The sequence below is a fragment of the Equus przewalskii genome, chromosome 18 (assembly GCF_037783145.1).
Source record: "Equus przewalskii isolate Varuska chromosome 18, EquPr2, whole genome shotgun sequence".
NCBI lineage: Eukaryota > Metazoa > Chordata > Mammalia > Perissodactyla > Equidae > Equus > Equus przewalskii.
The window spans coordinates 50179529-50196942 of record NC_091848.1 but is presented as its reverse complement, the minus strand read 5'-3'; the positions used below and the strand labels follow the sequence as shown (position 1 = coordinate 50196942).

The 17414-nt window shown below is 39.3% G+C and overlaps 1 protein-coding gene across 1 annotated transcript in view; it reads right to left on the bottom strand.

Moving 5' to 3' along the window:
* Positions 1-17414, bottom strand: part of MYH15 (myosin heavy chain 15) — a 132163-nt gene that overhangs the window by 66672 nt on the left and 48077 nt on the right. The window contains exons 15-21 of the mRNA XM_070582795.1: positions 14550-14729; positions 13365-13497; positions 10627-10694; positions 9702-9789; positions 6653-6770; positions 5639-5762; positions 3949-4085 (exon numbers count right to left, since the gene is read on the bottom strand). Coding sequence (XP_070438896.1) covers positions 3949-4085; positions 5639-5762; positions 6653-6770; positions 9702-9789; positions 10627-10694; positions 13365-13497; positions 14550-14729 — 848 coding nt within the window. The remainder of the gene's footprint in view (positions 1-3948; positions 4086-5638; positions 5763-6652; positions 6771-9701; positions 9790-10626; positions 10695-13364; positions 13498-14549; positions 14730-17414) is intronic.

The window sequence follows — 17414 nt, the reverse complement described above, 5'->3', positions numbered from 1 at the left end:
CCCTGGGGGAGGAAGATGAAAAAGTGCACTGAAGAAAACACCCTAAAATCAAGAGATTCTCACAGATAAAGCCCCTCTGGAGATGAGTTTGCAATTCAAAATTACAAAACACATATAGAAAAAAATCAACAGGGGGCTGGCCTGGTGGTATAGCAGTTAAGTTTATATGCTCTGCTTCGGCGGTCTGGGGTTCACAGATTCAGATCCTGGGCGTAGACCTACGCACTGCTTGTCAAGCCATGCTGTGGCAGGCATCCCACACATAAAATAGAGGAAGATGGGCATGGATGTTAGCTCAGGGCCAATCTTCCTCAGCAAAAAGAGGAAGATTGACAGCAGATATTAGCTCAGGGCTAATCTTCCTCAAAAAAAAAAAAAAAAAATCAACCATCAGTGGGAGTGAGCACCTACAATAAAAGTTTGATTAAACTCCCAGGAATTTCAGATAATTGAACAATCTGGTGAAGATCATAAAATAATTGTTCAAAATTTATGAGGCATAGAGGAAAGAATCAAAGAAACAAGAAAGAAATGAGCCACTAGGATACGAAGGCAAACAGATTTGAAAGAGGACAAAACAAAATGTTTAAAACTGAAAAGTATAGTCACTGAAGTCAAGTACTTGGTGGAAGAATTAAGCAACTCATTAGACACAATGAAAAAAGTTGTGAATTAAGAAAAGAATAAACCCAAAGCAAGTGGAAAGGAGGAAAAAATAAAAATAAGCAAATAATGAATTGGAAAATAAACAATAAATAAAACAAAAAAGGCGGTTTATTAAAGGAGTAACATCTGGCAAGGATGATCAAGAAAAAGGAGAGAAGGCACTATTAAACAATACCAGGACTACTAATACTATAGGAATATAATAATCTAGGATTATACTTTAGAAACATAATTGTAGATACGGTAGAGATTAAAAATCACAATTTAGCAAATTAGAAAATTTAAAAGAAATGTAAAAAATTTTTTGGAAGAAACATTGAAACTGACTAAAGAAGAAAAGAATCTCAGTAGGCCTACTATTATTAAATAAATTGAATCAAAATCATAAAATCTAGGGTGGCCCAGTGGCATAGCAGTTATTTCATGCACTCTGCTTCTGTGGCCCTGGGGATTGGTTGTTCAGATCCCAGGTGCAGACCTACACACTGCTTAGCAAGCCATGCTGTGGCAGGCATCCTACATATAAAGTAGAGGAAAATGGGCATGGATGTTAGCTCAGGGTCAGTCTTCCTCAGGGGAAAAGAAAAAAAAAAGAGGAGGATTGGCAGTGTATGTTAGCTCAGGGCTAATCTCGCTCAAAAAAAAAAAAATTATAAAATCTATTCCAAAAGAAACACCAGATCTAGGTGATTTTACAGGCAAATTTTTACCAAAAATTCAAGGACTAGATAATCGCAGTAAGTTGTTTCATTTTTCTGAAAGGAGGAAACATTCCTCAATTCTTTTATGAGGTTAAGGTAACCTTGATCCCAAACCAGATAACACAGCAGGGGAAAAGAAAATCACAAGCCAATCTTACTCATGAACATTGATGCAAAAATCCTCATGATAATCCTACAACCAAGTCCAACAATGTATGAAAAAGATAATATTTCATGAACAAAGTGGGTTTCACAATTTTTAAAAATCTATTAATATAATTCAACACATTTATAGATGAAGGGAGAAAAACCATGTGATTACTTCAATAGATGCAGCAAAAGGATTTAACCATTTTCCTGATTGACAAAATCATATGCAAGGAATGCCCTCCACACAACAAATCACGCCAATAAAAAAATTACAGAAAATATCATCTTAAAAGAGGACTGACAGCTTTTCCCAAAGTCAGAAATATGACAAAAGTTTTTGAGGTCTGAAATATCACAAGTTGGTGAGAATATAGAGCAAGGGACTTTCATCGACTTCTGGTGAAGAGTCAATTGGAAAGCATTTTGGCAATATCTCATAAAGCTGAAGTTGGGTATAGCCTAAAATCTAATAATTCATCCCCTGGAGTGGTGCCACTCAAAGTGTGTGCCTCCGCCAGCTACTGTCCGCACACTCTCAGAGCATGGGCCAGCATCTTGAGTAACACTGCTCTCAACAAACTCTTGCATATGTGCAGGGGAAGACATTTACAGAAGTGTCACTGTGGAACTATTTGCAATAGCAAAACATTGTAAATGACTTACATTTCCTGGAGCTGGAAAACGGATAAATAAATCGTGGTATATTCATACAATGGAATACTGCACAGCAGTTAAATTCAATAATCTAGCATTAGATTAAGCAACCCGAATAAATTTCAAAAATAGTACTGAATGTAAAGAATAAATTTTAGGATAAGACATATAGAATGTTGTTTATGTGAAGACTAAAAACATGCAAAATTATGTCACCTTTTAAGGATATCTGCATAGCTTCATATCTCCATAGGACTTAGATCAAGGGAGAAATATGTCAGTGGCTTCAACTGTGTTTGTTAGCTTATTTTTAAAAAAATGTTGTGAGCAACCACAGAAAAAGATGTTAAAGGTAGGAAAACATACCTTTATATGTTTTATATATGAAAGATAAAGGAAACATGGAAAGATAAACACAAATTCAGGATTTGGGGAGCTACGTATAGAACTAGGATCAAAGGAGAAATATACAAGGGGCCTCAAATTTATCTGTCAATTTTTTTTTAAGTTGTGAGCAATTACAGAAAAAAATGTTAAGAATTGCTATAGTTTGATCATAGCTCCATGACTGCGTATTATAATATTTTTTGTTTGAAATATTTCATAATAAGTTTTTTAAAAACGTCCTATGATATAGAAAGAATGGATAGTAAAGACCTCACATTAGAGATGAAGGAAGTGAGCTATGAAGAAATTAAGAGGGCCAGTGCCAGCAGCCTAGTGGTTAAGTTCAGCACGCTCTGCTTCAGTGACCCAGGTTCAGTTCCTGGGCACGGACCTACACCACTCGCCTATCACTGGCCATGCTGTGGTAGCAGCTCACATACAAAAGAGGAAGATTGGCAGCAGATGGTCGCTCAGGGAGAATCTTCCTCAGCAAGAAAAGAAAAAGAAAAAGAAATTAAGAGACATTCAAGTTTATGTGACTGGTCCTAGAAGCCACATCCCCTGATCCCAAATTCCCATAAACTCCCATAACACACTGGAGGGTCAGAGAAGACTCTTAGGAGATGTCTCTCTAATATCTTTGACATCACCTTGTAATGTTCTCTCTTTTTTTGGTGAAACAGGAGGAATTAGCAGATTGTCAATTAAGCAAGTTATACCAAGACCCATGGACCTCTCTCCAAAAAGTAAACTATGCTACAGAAAAAGTAAATACAGCTGCAGAAGCCCCTGTTCACAATCCCTGGGTTTGGAAATTTCTCTAGTTTGCTTTCCATGATTCTATTAAAGAGCAGACAAAACCTACACCTAAGTGTGCAAATGTGGCAAAAAAATGTCCCTAGTGAACCCACCTGAAATGAGGTAAGAGAGTTACAGTTACACGTCACCAGGAGCCAGAGTTTCTGACCCGGGGAGGTTGTAAAGTGGTGAGAACACCTCACTTTGCGCAGCATTTACAAAGCATTTCTCACAGCAAACTTGCCCACGAAGTCGGCCGTGGGATGCACGCAAACCCTTCCAGATCTGCTTCTGTTAAGAACCATGAGCCACCTCACCCTCAGAGATCCAGACTTCTCAGACTCTAAAGGATCCTTCCGAAGGGAAGGCTGGAGGCAATGCAAAAAATATCTGAATTATGCTCATATTTGGCTGGATAGGGCAATAAAAGCCCTTTGTGCTCTTCTTGGTGTTTCATGATTTTAAAAAACTTAAGTCCCAGCCTAAGCAGAGGCAGTAGCTCTTTACCCGACTTGTTATGACAATGAGATGGGTCACGTTGATGGAGGCCACCAGTGCTCAGCAGTGGGGGTGCAGGGAAGTAACATCGTACCTCTCTTCCAGAATTCTCTGCAATTTGATTCGCATCAGTTTGCCCCGTACTCTGGCTTGGAACAATGTGAAGACTTTAGATAGTCTTTCATCTTTCATTGCTTCTAGTTGGTCCAGAGAGCCAGCTTTTAAAAACACCTAAAAAAAATGTCAGATTTTAGTTCTCAGAATGGGTATTCTGTAAATGTCTGTTGAATGACCCTATGACCAACTGATGTATTCACTGATAGTTTTATTTCTTTTTAAGTTTTACTTAATATGTAAAATGTACATGCTAGAAAGCTTGGTTTTATAAATCTAAAGTTTGCAAAATATTTTATTGAATCCTGTGGCTACATTGGTTCCTTAAGAACTTAGACTATTCTCCCCCTTATCTATGAATAATGTCTAGGTTGCCTAGGGAACTCGGTTTAAGTTTTAAGATAGGTCCAGGCAGGCAGTGCTCCAAAGTGCCAGACAGGGGTCCACAAACTTTTTCTATACGGGACCAGGTAGTAAATATTTTTAGGTTTTGTGGGTTACGTACAGTCTTGGTAGAATGTTCTTCTTTTTTTTTCCCCTTTTTTAAACAAACCCTTAAAAATATAAAACCAGTTTTAGCTAGTGGGCCATATAAAAAATAGACCATAAAGATGGCCCTTAGGCCATAGTTTGCTGACGGTTGCTCTAGAGAAAGGCACTTTTATCCGAGGCGTTAAAGAATTCACATAAATATTTTTTCAAGATTCATTAGTAATGGCCAAGGCGAGGTGAGTGAGGTGTCTCAGGCACAAATTTCTCACTTTCAGGGTTAAGTCAGCACTGCATAAGTCTAAGAGTGAGCACCTCCTTACATTTTGTGCCTTAGGAGGCTCACTCCCATCATGCAAGTCCTGGCCTACATAAGTAGTACGCAGTAAAAATAACTAAACACAAGGAAGTAAGGCATCAGTAGTAAAAACCAGCAGGAGCAATCAACAGCAGAAACAGACTCTCAGGTACTCAAAATGAGAGAGTCAAGTAACAACTTATAATCACGGCCTATGGAGTTCTGTTTCTGGGAGCTCTTCACCTTAGGCCCTCCAGTCCTCCTGCCGATAATTGGGTTCTTGTATGGAAGTCATTGGGAACAACTGATGTTGACTGTCAGATAAAACCAAACGAATTAGTGAGAAGTTTCCCAAAGTATGTGGATCATACAAAGATCATCGAAGAGGAAGCAGAATTGAGCAAATCACATTTAAGGAAGATAGCTTTGCATTAAGTTTTTGGATAGTAGGGTAGACCTTAAAGTTTTTAATTACTCAGATAGCCTTCTAGAATTAATTCTCTAAAGATTACTTGCGGATGACTGAGGTCACGTTCAGGCAGGCAGCTGACTCCAGCAAGTTAATTCCCTTTTTTCTGCCTCTGATATGGATACACATTTTCTAGCACACTAAGGTTGATTTATTATTTTATATCTTGGCACAAACTTGCTTTGGTGAATAATTATAAAAATGTAAAGGTAGTCAAGACTGAGGCTTAAGAGGCATTGAATTTTCTCTCTCAAATAGCACTGAAGTTTCCACTTTCAACTGAGCTCTATTTGCATTATTTGTGGTCACAAGAGCCATAGAATGCCTTATAATTGCACTTCCACAGGTATTTTAAGATAAACACTCTTTCCTCCCACTCCTCTCCAAATGCATTCTTTGCAGTTTTCTAGTTACCTTTGTGATTCCAAAGCAGTACTGGGTATGGTCTATCTGCAAGGAGCTAAGAAATTCTTCAGTTGCTTTTCTGTTGCTCACAAACTTGCTTTTTGGAAAAGCCTTTGGGTTTAGAATGCAGTACCTAATTTAAAATAGGTAAAGAATAAATTCTGTGGTCAGAGAGGCATATGATTCAAATAAATAATAGGAATCTGGACAAGTAAGGTGAAAAGAGACACAGATTTTCACCTCTCCTACCGATATGTTGAATTGTTAGAAAACTCTTGGCAATACTAATGAGGATACAAGCAACAACCCCTCACATTGGTGTAAAAGTTTGTACTTTTCATAGTGCTTTAGAGACAACCTCGCTTGATTCTCTCTGCTCAATTAGGAAGGGAGGGAGAGACTGGGAGTGGAAAGAGAGGAAAAGAGGAGGGCTCAAGTATGAAAAGCAGAGACACTGAATGACTTTCCCAATATTCCTTTACCCTAATAGTGAGTTGGTGGAGAACTAGAAATAAGATTCTTAATTCTAAGACAGGTACTCTTTCTACTCTACCATATTTTGCTCAAATTTGCTTGATGACCTGTACCTTATGATTTGAGAATTCGGGAAATAGAAAGCACAGATGCCTCTCCTGCCTCTTGCCACACACCCTGCTGGCTTCCTTCCTTTCACAGGCTTGCTAGTAAAGCAACAGCCGGCTTGGATGGCAGCTATGATTAACTATGTACAACATTTCAGAGATTCAATTCACCCTCCACATCTTTCTTCTGTATATATTTCTTCTATATGTGGGTCTATTATCCATTAATAGAGATTTAAGGATATTACAGCTACGTGGATGTTGGATTTAAAGGGAAATAATAATGGAACTCTGTCATCATATATCTCACCACTACCAAAACACATCGATCTGTGGTCTAGAGGACATCAACCAAACAAACAATGCATGCCTAAACCCACAGAAAGAGAGGAAACCAGAATGGACTGCCTCAGGCTTCTTGGATCCTGGGATGTGTGTTTACCTTTGTTTAAAATCTGCATAGAGCAGTTGGCTTGGAAAACCTTCACGACAGATCCTAATGCCCTCCAAGATGCCATTACAGCGCAGCTGCTGTAGAACCAAGTAAGGGTCCATCATACCTGAAGAAAGAGGGTCATGTTGAGTCTGTGTCTAAAAAATTATTACCCTAGATTTGTCCTAACTGTTGGATCTTGGGTTAAAAAGAAAGCATTTGAATTTGGTGTTCTCCACATGATAGGGAATAGGGGTTCATTCACTCCTAGCCTGATGGCATTCATAGTCCCCATCCTATTAAGTAGGAATCTCCTAATAGGATTTACCTGAAATTCCTTTCACATGGAACATATCCTTTAGTACACAGTTAGATAAGATTTCATGAGCAAATATTCCTGGAAGATGGCAAAGACTACATTTTTGCTAGAATGTAAACGGCTGGTCCCATCCATTTGCCGGCCAAAAAGCAGCTAGAGAGTGTGATGATAACAAAAAAGGGACCTGCCGTCTCAAGTAGGAGGAGAAAGGGTCATAACAAGGAGGGACACTAAGAAAGGGCAGGATGAGCACAACCACCAAACTCTGCTCACTATTTTGCCTTAGGAAGGACCTGGCCACGTCCTGGTCTACATTCTCCTTTATCATCTTGAGAGTGCCTACGTTTTTTTCTATAGTTTAAGCATCCTCCTGTCACCTCCTTCTTCATCAAAAGAAGACCCACTACAGTGCATCTGCAATCTCTGATAGAAGCCTCTGAGACACCATCCAAGGAGCCACTGGATCTGGCTCTCGGCAACTCTTCTACAAGAAGCCAAGCAGCACTCCTCCTCCCAAGGGCCTACTGTACTGTTATGAGAAAAATAGGAATGATTCTCCACCTACACCCATGGTCACAGAATAAACTCTAAGCCATATACCCATAGTCCTATACTCCAATCCCTTCCATCCACAGAAACAGATGATTTGTAAGAAGGGACAGAAGCAGAGTCCTATCAGGCACACTCATTCCCTGTAAGTACATATGAAGACCTGTTCTGATTAGATCATGAAGCTTTTCTTACAACTTTGTCTTGTGACTTAAAAAAAAGAAAAACCTGCTGAAATCAGAGCTGACTCGATGGGAGGCAACTCTAATAGTTAACAAAATTTCTCCAAAATAGAGGCAGCTAATTAGATTCCTTGCTGGATGGAAGCAGTGTCCCTAGATGCATCCAGAAACCCAGCTGATAAAAAACAATGAGGCAAAAACATACAGCGTGAATGAACATGAAGTGTTTGCATTGCAGAAACTCAAACCGCAGCATCATTGTTGAGCATCACGCTTTCCCAAAATAGGTCACAGACTGTCAAGATTGGGGTCTTAATTACAGGAGGTTAATAAAAATGCAAGATACTACAGAACCTCAGAAATCAGAATCAGCAACATCTGGCTACATATTCCAAGGGTGATTAGTGCTCTGAAGACATAAGTGCTTGTCATCTACACTCTTTTGAGGCTGACAGCCTCCAACCAAGCTCCATAGAAGCCTATAATTCCAAAGAGATGGCTGAGAATCTTCAAACCCATAATGTAAGGAAAGCAATCTCTGTAAAAACTTTGTTTTGGCAATTAAAAACATAAAAAAAAAAATAACGCACCACCACCCACCTATCCTATCATCCCCCTACCACCATCTACTCATTACAAAGTATCCACTGCCCGAGGATATGAACAGACATTTTTTTCCAAAGAAGATATACAGATGGCCAACAGGCACATGAAAAGACGTAAAACATCACTAATTATTAGGGAAATGCAAATCAGAACTACCATGAGATATCACCTCATACCCATCAGAACGGCTATAATTAATAAGACAAGAAACAACAAGTGTTGGAGAGGATGAGAAGAAAAGGGAACCCTCATACACTGCTAGTGGGAATACAAACTGGTGCAGCCACTATGGAAAATAGTATGGAGATTTCCCAAAAAATTAAAAATAGGAATACCATATGATCCAGCTATCCCAGAACTGGGTACTTATCTAAAGAACATAACGTGAACAATTCAGAGACTTATGCACCCCTATATTCACTGCAGCATTATTCACAATAGCCAAGACATGGAAGCAACCCAAGTGCCCATCAATGGATGAATGGATAAAGATGTGGTATATATATACAATGGAATAAAAAAAGACAAAACTGCCCCATTTGCAACAATGTGGATGGACATTGAGGTATTATGCTAAGCGAAATAAGTCAGCAGAAGACAAATACCATATGATTTCACTCATTTGTGGGAGATAAACATAGATAAGAACAGATTAGTGGTTATCAGAGCAGGAGGGGGTGGGAGGAGGGTGAAAGAGATAAAGGGGCACAAATGTATGGTGACGGATAAAAACTAGGCTATTGGTGAACACAATGCAGTCTATACAGAAACTAAAACATAATAATGTACACCTGAAATTTATACAATGTTATCAGCCAATATGACCTCAATAAAAAAATTAAAAAAAAAAAAAGAAGCATCCATTGCCCAGAAGTACATAACTAAAGAGATGGGTACCAGCAGGGAGAGGGAAGATGACAGTACTGAGAAGGAAGACTAGACGGAGTTCTCAATGAAAAGAAATGGATTTAAAAACTCTCTTTATGGTCAATTTAGGTCATTTGGACCAAATAATTTCCTTTATGCTGAAATATCTACCTTAATCCTTCAATTGATTATTCAATCCCTTTTTATTATACTCTGCCCTTGTAGACAATGGCATGGAAGCTCATCCACATTTTAGTGTGAAATTCAAGGAGGAATTTAAATGGTAATATCAAGCATTCTAATGTTACCCAATTGAGCTTTTTCGTGAAATCCTTCTATATGTCTCTTTGAATCTCAATTCAAACGCAATCTTGAGGAAGTTCTGAAGATCTCACTTTTAATTTACTTCCACTTTTCTATCTGAAAATCTACACTTACATAAGAGGGACCAGTAAATGTTTCTTAAAAAGACATTCAACATAGCTTAAATCAAATGTATTTTCTAGTGTGGATTATAAAGAAGTCTAGTTCTTACCTGGCATTTTGTTCACATTGGGATTTATGCATCTCACAAAATGAGGGGCTGTTGATTTCAGATCAGTCATCAATTTATTTAGGTTTTCCTAAAATAGAGACCATAATAAACGCAAAATCACTTTGCAAATCACTAAAAACACCAATCCACCTCACAAATGTCTTCAAGTTTAACTTAATCCTAAAGCCGAGATGCATACCAACATAAAATAATGAATTCAACATTCTTCCCTGCTTACCAAACATACATTATTTCTTTCCTATGGCACAGTAATATTTATCGAACAGGCATAGTTTGATCGTGAATCATATCTATCTGTTTGTAATTTGATAGTAATAACTCATGATTGGGCAATAAAATGGTTTGAAGAAAGAAATTGTTTCTCCAGTTTTCTGCGTGGGAAATCTTTACCTTAGGTCAGATTCTCTGGAAGCAGAATCTGAGATGGGATTCTGGTTCAGGAGATTTATTTGGAGCAGGAGGGAAGCAGGGTAGGACAGAGGAAGAAAAAAGCAATGGTATGGACTCAGCTTAGTCTGATCCTTGCAGGAGCTCTGAGCACAAAGGCACCAATTGTACCACAGTTGATCCCCCCTTGAGGCAACAGAGTGGCCAGAGGCTGGAGGGGAAAAGAGGGAGACAGCTTAGCTCCCCATTTGGCCAAGGGCAATTCTGGCAACTGTGATTTGTTAGGAGCCAATATTCTCATCAACTGGAAGAGGAGTGCAGGGCTGATAAAGAGGACCTAGGTGGGGTACCAATAGTGTCCACTGAAGCCTATTGATATCAAGATAGACTTCAACTTTTCCAACTTGGCTACCTTCAGATACTTTATCTGTATTGGAAGATGTGAAATTTCAAATAAGTAATAATACATGCAGATTGTGAAACAGTTACTATACGAATAGATGCAATTAAAAATTACTTTATGCAGAGATGCAACCATTTGGAATGAAGCTCCTTTCTTGCGCTTCTTTTCCCCAAACTGTAGAGCTAAAAAAAGAAGAAAAAGACATTTAAAAAGCTCTTTTTTGTCACATTACCATAGCCTGCTGATGAAAGCATAAATTCGTCAAAGTTCCAGAAGCAACATGGCAATATCTACCAAAAGCTTGAAAAATATTTATGTCTCAACACAAAAAGTCTATTTCTAGTGCTTTTCCTTAAGGAAACAATCAGGCAATGGTGCAAAGATACTCACTGCAGCATTGTCAAGTCATTACAAAAAGTTAAGCACAACATAAAATTATCAACAACTGTCCATCAATAGGAGATTGGTTAGTTAACTTACAAAAGAGTATGCATACAACAAAACACTGCAAACTTTTAAAATGATGATGCAGATCCATTCAACCAGCATGGAAAGATTTCTAGGATTTATTTTAAGAGGAAAAGAAGGTTACAAAACAGTTTATGAATTATTATCCTGAGTATATTTTTTAAGTGTGTTTGTATTGTAGGTGACTATATACACAAAAAATTATGGGAAGAGTATACACCAAACATTAGCAGTTGTTATCTCTCTATGTGAAATTATAGGTAATTTTTATGTTTCTCAGTTTTTCTAAATTGTCTGTGTTTTTGGAACACTCATGCATTGCTTTTATAATTTATAAAAAAACAATGTATTTCCATTTTCTTGAAGCAAAAGATTCTACGCTAAGCCAAATTGTTTTACAAACATTTGTGTAGTGCTAACTCACAAAGATCTACAACAACAACAAAATCCATGGGCAATCTGGAGAGAGTAGGGAGGCTATCAACACAGAAAACTAGCAAAATATTCTCTGCACCTGAGTAGCAACTGTGCGGAGGCAGACGTCATATAGCTAATCACTACTGTCCTATTGACACGCCCTGGGCCCTCTGACTGAATCACTTGACCTCTTTGTATTTCAGTTTCTCTACCCACGAAAAGGGAACACTATTACCTTCCATTAATTTTCCAAATGAATTAAACCTGGTGTAAAGTTCTTGGATTCCCCAGAAGAGAGCACGGTTATTACTCTCTTCTTTAGGTAATTTAATATTTAGATGAGTTAGAAACTTGGAGGCAAGTATTTTCAGGGGCTGCTTAAAGAATTATGAAAAAGGACATTCTGGACAATTCTCTTCTAGTTCCAAAGAACGCAGCACACACGCTGAAGAGTTAGAAGACAATTTCCTCCCTAGTTCTCTGCCTAAACCACTCTCTGATCTCTTATGATCAGAGAATTACCCACCTGGGAGCCATAAGGTTATGTGGCCACTACATGGCGGACTTCTCAAAGGTACTTTAGAAGCTATTAGACTCAGGCAAATGCACTGCCTGGAGATTACCAGGGTCCAAACACAGCAGCTTCCATTTCTCCACCTCCTCTTGAGGCAGGCCGACAGGACCCAGGCATGCTCCTGATTATGTCATCATGTGCTGATGAAGTCAGAAAGTGCTAAATTCTCTCTCCATTCCCTGACCATATCAATCAGGAGTCCCAGATCAACCTACAGGGGCCCGGAGTTACCCTGAAGCTGGGTGTAAGATAATAGGAGGATGAGAATGTTAGGAAGTCAGAGTATACACCCACTTAAAGAACAGCTAGTACACTCTGCCCCAACGCCTTGAGGGTATCTGAACTCAGCCTGGCCAGATTTTCTATTTTTTCATGATTTCCATTTTTCAAAAGAGAAAGGAAATCCAAATGCATATGTAAAGTTGTCTGATTTTTTTAACCTGTGTGGACCAAATACAATCATGTCTGTAGGCCACGTCTGCTCAGCGGCTGCCAATCTGTGACTTTTGCTGTGAACCGTGGAGAGCTTCCCTCTGTAGCATTAGTCCAGCGGTGAGGCCAATGTTAGCAACTTGGGCTCAGCATCCTCAAATCCTTTGCAGTGTGGTATAGAAGCCTGAATTGCATCCTAAATATATGTAGCCTGTGCATCTGTCTGTTTTGTTTGTTTCTGGGATGGTGAGAGAGGAACAGGTACCAGACTAGGAAGCAGAGTCCTGCTTCTTGGTTTGGCTTTGCCATGTAGGAGATTGTGAAGTTGGGACACTACTTAACTCTTCTGTACTTGTTCCTATAAGATAGGGAGATATTTCCCTCTGTATGTATCTGAAAGTGTCGTGGCAAAGATTGAGTAAGATGATGCACCTAAAAGTGCTTTGTAAATTACAAACTACTAAACAAGATTAGTTATGAGTCGGTCAATAAACATTTGTGGAGTCCCTGATAAACAGGCATTTGCTACATGCTTGAGGCTATAATTGAACATGTCAGACATAATCCCTGCCCTCATGAAGTTTTAATAACCCCAAGTTACTATAATACAAAAGCACTGTGAAGGAGAATTCCAAGATATTTGGGACAGAGCTAATAAAGGGGCTTGTTATTTCCCCAAAATCATTTATCAAAGCATGGGTGGCTGCTCTCTCTTTGCAGCCGGGTCAAGTAGAAGATAAAAGCAGGCCAGAGCAGGTCCCCTGAAATATCTCTACCTTAGAGCACCACTTTCCTGAAGGACCACCAGCCTGAGGACAGAGAGGCTAATAAGAGGGGATGAGTCAGACCACAGGGAGCAGACACCAGTATCGCAGGAAAGAAGCAAGGATTTTTGTAAGCACTGAGGCAGCCTAGAGTTCCATCCTGAGGCTGACACATTAGGGAAGCTTGCTCGACTCACCACTGTCAGCACTGATAAAATTTTCAAAAAGGTTTGCCAGGAGTCTGTTGGATGACTTCTGAAATACAGCCACCACTGTTTCATTAAGAAGGTCTCTGTTCTTTTGGAGCCAGCCACTGATGTTATAAGGCACCTTTGGAAAGGCATGCAGTCAGGTAACAAAAAAGGAGAGTACATAAATTAACACAGCAAATTGTGCCTTCCTTAAAAAACAAATTGCAAATTGTATGGGTCCTTTAACTTCAAATCAATTTGATGTAACAGTATTGAATAATGCTCCAGAAGTCCATTGTGCAACCCAAAGAGATTCTCAGGCTTCACCATTTACATTGTGGAAAGAAAGGAAGAGGAGGGGAGGGGCGGGGAGGTAGGGGAGCAGAGGAAAAAATAGGTGGTATTTCCAGCAGAAACAATTCACATCAGGACCCCTCATAGGCAAGAACAGATGAAATAACAACTGTCTCCAACACACAGTGAGCATTCACAAAAACATTAGCAATTATAATTGCATTTTACTATAAATATCATTATAATTAATATTCGAGGATATCAAAGAAGAGAATTACAAGGATATCTATGTACTATTGGCAGGTCATTTTTAGGTTGAAGTATTATTTTTCCTTTATCAGTTCTCTTTCTGTTTCATCCAGAATCACTGACTAGAAGCAGAAAAGCAGAAAAAAGGGGCACACACACACACACATCCCATGGGGACATGAAGAGAGGCAGTGAGGGTCATTAGAAACCTTTGTTGTCCATAGTTTGGAGACCATTACTTCACAGTGACTATTTCTTTATGAGAGAATAAAAAAATAAAATCTTCAATAAAAAGATCAATTGAAATCACTTGTTCACACAATGTTAAGTTAAAAGGGAGGACAAATAAGAAAAAAAGCACGACTTTGATGGTCTCCATGACTTTCTGAAGCCATCTTACTTTGAGTTGGGGTGACAAAGTCTATTTTGAGGTTTTTGACCTCTGTGAACATGAAATACTATTATAGTATGGGTATTTCATTTCCTTGGTGCTAAAAGGCTACACTAACTTTTTTTGGAACTGAGATTTATTTTATTCATCTCTTCATTTACTTTAAACTTTACTTATGTGTTATCTAAGGACTTTGGCTGAGTGCATTTGAAACAGAGTCAGGAAAATTCAGGGCTGAGCATCTGGAGGTAACTTACCACTCCTGCATAATGGACAAGTTCAAAGTGAGCTTCATATTTCTTCTCATTATCAGGTTTGGGCTTCTGGAAATGAACCGATTTTCCAAAATGGTTGTCAAAAAGTTTGGTCCTGAAGGTCACATCTGTAGCCTGAGGAAACATACATTCCTCTTCAAGGATGGAAAAGATGCCCATTGGCTGTTGGAGATACATATGAATAGCAGATGAAAAAAAAACACCGGAAGCAGTATTTTCAGTAGGGGGGTCACTGTAAATTCTTTCCCAGGAACCTAATCAGTTGACAAGGGGAAGGGATACTGACTATATATAACCGGCCAATCGTCCATCAACAAATACCTATTAAATATCTACTATATGCCAGGCACTGTTGGAGCTGGCGATGTAGCTTAAGCCACGTATACAAAGCACCTGTCCTCAGGGTGCTTGCATTCTAGTGGGCTAGACAGACAATAGACAAGTAAACAAAAATTAAATAACTTAGTTTCACATAAGTGCTCTAAAGAAATCACGCAAAGTAAAGAGATAGAGAATGACTAGGGGGCTGAGTGGGAGCTATTTTAGTAGGATAGTCATGTTAAACCCTCTGACCTGAAATGAGAACTGCAAATTCTGAGATCTGTGTACAAGTATTCTGGACAGAGAAATGAAGTACAAAGGTCCTGGGGCAGGAACACACTGGGCAAGTTTGAGGTCCTGCCAGAGACAAGTGTGGGCAGAGCAAAGTTGGTTGGAGGGAGCATGTGGTAGAGAGAAAGTCAGAGAGGTAAGCAGTATTGGATCCCAAAGGCCTTACAGGCTGTGGTAAGACATTTGGATTTTATTTTAAGTGTAATGGGAGGCCTTTGGAGATTTTTAACATAAAGTGATGTGATTTGATTTATGCTTAGAAAGGATCATTTGTTTAGAACAGGGGTTGGTGAAGAGGAGTCAGATCCTGCCTATAAGCTTGTATTGGAAAGTCAGGGAGCTAAGAACAGTTCTTACATTTATAAAGTTGTAAAAACAAAACAAAACAAGGATATGTGATAGAAACCTGATGCCCCCTGACAGCAAACTTTCTCTGTAAAGGGCCACAGGGTGACTATGTTAGACTTTGTGGACCACGTAGTCTCTGCGGCACCTCTGCCGTCGCCTCAGCCCTGAAAGCAGCCACTGACAATATGCAAATAAAATGGATGTGACCAGGTTCTAGGAAACGTTCTTTACAGAAACAGGCTGCAGGCTGAATTCCACCCACGGAGCCACAGTTTGCTGATCCCTGGTCTAGACTAGCGGTAGTGTTGGAGATTGTGAGAAGTCATTGAAATGTGATATAGGGTGAAAGCACAGCTGAGTCACAGCTTGCTGGTGGACAGAATGTGTGTTGTAATAGAAAGAGGAAGGATGACCAGGTTTTTGGCTTGAGCAAATGGGTAATGGATGCTGCTATTAACCAAGATAAGGTACATGCACATAGGGAAAAACAGGTTTGGGGGGAGGAAATCAAGGATTCTTATGTGTGCACATCTATTTGCATATTTATATATTCATTTATCTACTCCGTGAATATTTTTTAAGTGTCTTCTATGAACAAATCACTAAGCAGACACTTTGGGTTAAAACTGAATCAGACATGGGTTCTGGCTCCAGAGCATCTAACCGAGAAGACAAGACGTGTGCATTACATGTAGACTACAGACAAAACAGAAGTATAGAGAAAACGTCATAAGAATTCCCAGGTAGAACACGGCCCCTTGGCCCAACAACACAGATTTCATGATTCTCTACCAACACTTTGTACCTAAGAACCATAGACTCTCGGGTTTGGGAAAGGCATTCATTAAAGGTCTCTCCAACCCACCTAAAAGCCCCTTGAATTCCCTTCAGAATTTCCTTCTAAACGGCAGATTAGTTTATGCTTGGATATTTTCATGGAGAGAGAACACATCAATTTTGAGTCAAAACTCTGGAGGTTGATAGATTAAAGGAAAATTTGTTTGCAGTTTAGAAACTTTTCTTCTAAATTATTCCACTGGAGCCAATACAAATAGGTCTAATTCTTCTTCTAAAAGGAAGGTCATCAGATATTTGAAGATCATGTTTGTGATCCACCTGAGTCTATCATGCTAATATATGCTCTATGCTTTTCTACCTCTTTGTATGTTCTCATAGACTCAGAACCCACATTTTATAGAAAATGTGTTGAAAAACATTCCATCAGTAACTCTTGTACTGAAGAGTTCTGGGACATCTTCCTTTCTCCCAGGCATCTAGGTGGGGAATGATGCAGTGAGTGAATTTGTGAAGTGCTCTAAGTGAGGACAAAATATCCTAAGTGAAACCAACACCTTTTTTGCTCCTGGCAGCATTGACCTTTTGGGTTCTTGGAAAAGTAAGAAATAAGAAGGAGGACAAGGAGGACAAGGTCTTGGAGGCAGGGACTCCATCTTGTACCACATGTTTTCCCGCCATACCTATCGTGGACCCTCAATGAAAGCTTGAATGCATCATTTAAACGTTTAAGCACCTCCTGGGATGGTGTCTGTTAACAACAAGGTTGTGGCAAATTCACCAAGAGCAGCAGCCCCCATTTTGAGCAGAGCCACCTCCAATACATGAGGACTGCCATTACCCTGGGACGCCAGTGAAGCCAACTTCTATTTGGGGATGACTGGAAGTTTTATGTAAAGCAAGTAGATGTCATAGCTCAAAATGTAGCAACTAAATCGCTGAGGAGGGAAAAACACTATTTCTTCAGGGTCTTCTCCATTTCTCCAGTGCTGTGGAGGTGTAAAGCTTCTAAGAAATATGAGGCCCTCTGGCAAATTAATTTCCAAATAGGTCAGGGAAAAAAGTAATTATATTCTGCCCCGTAGTATCAAT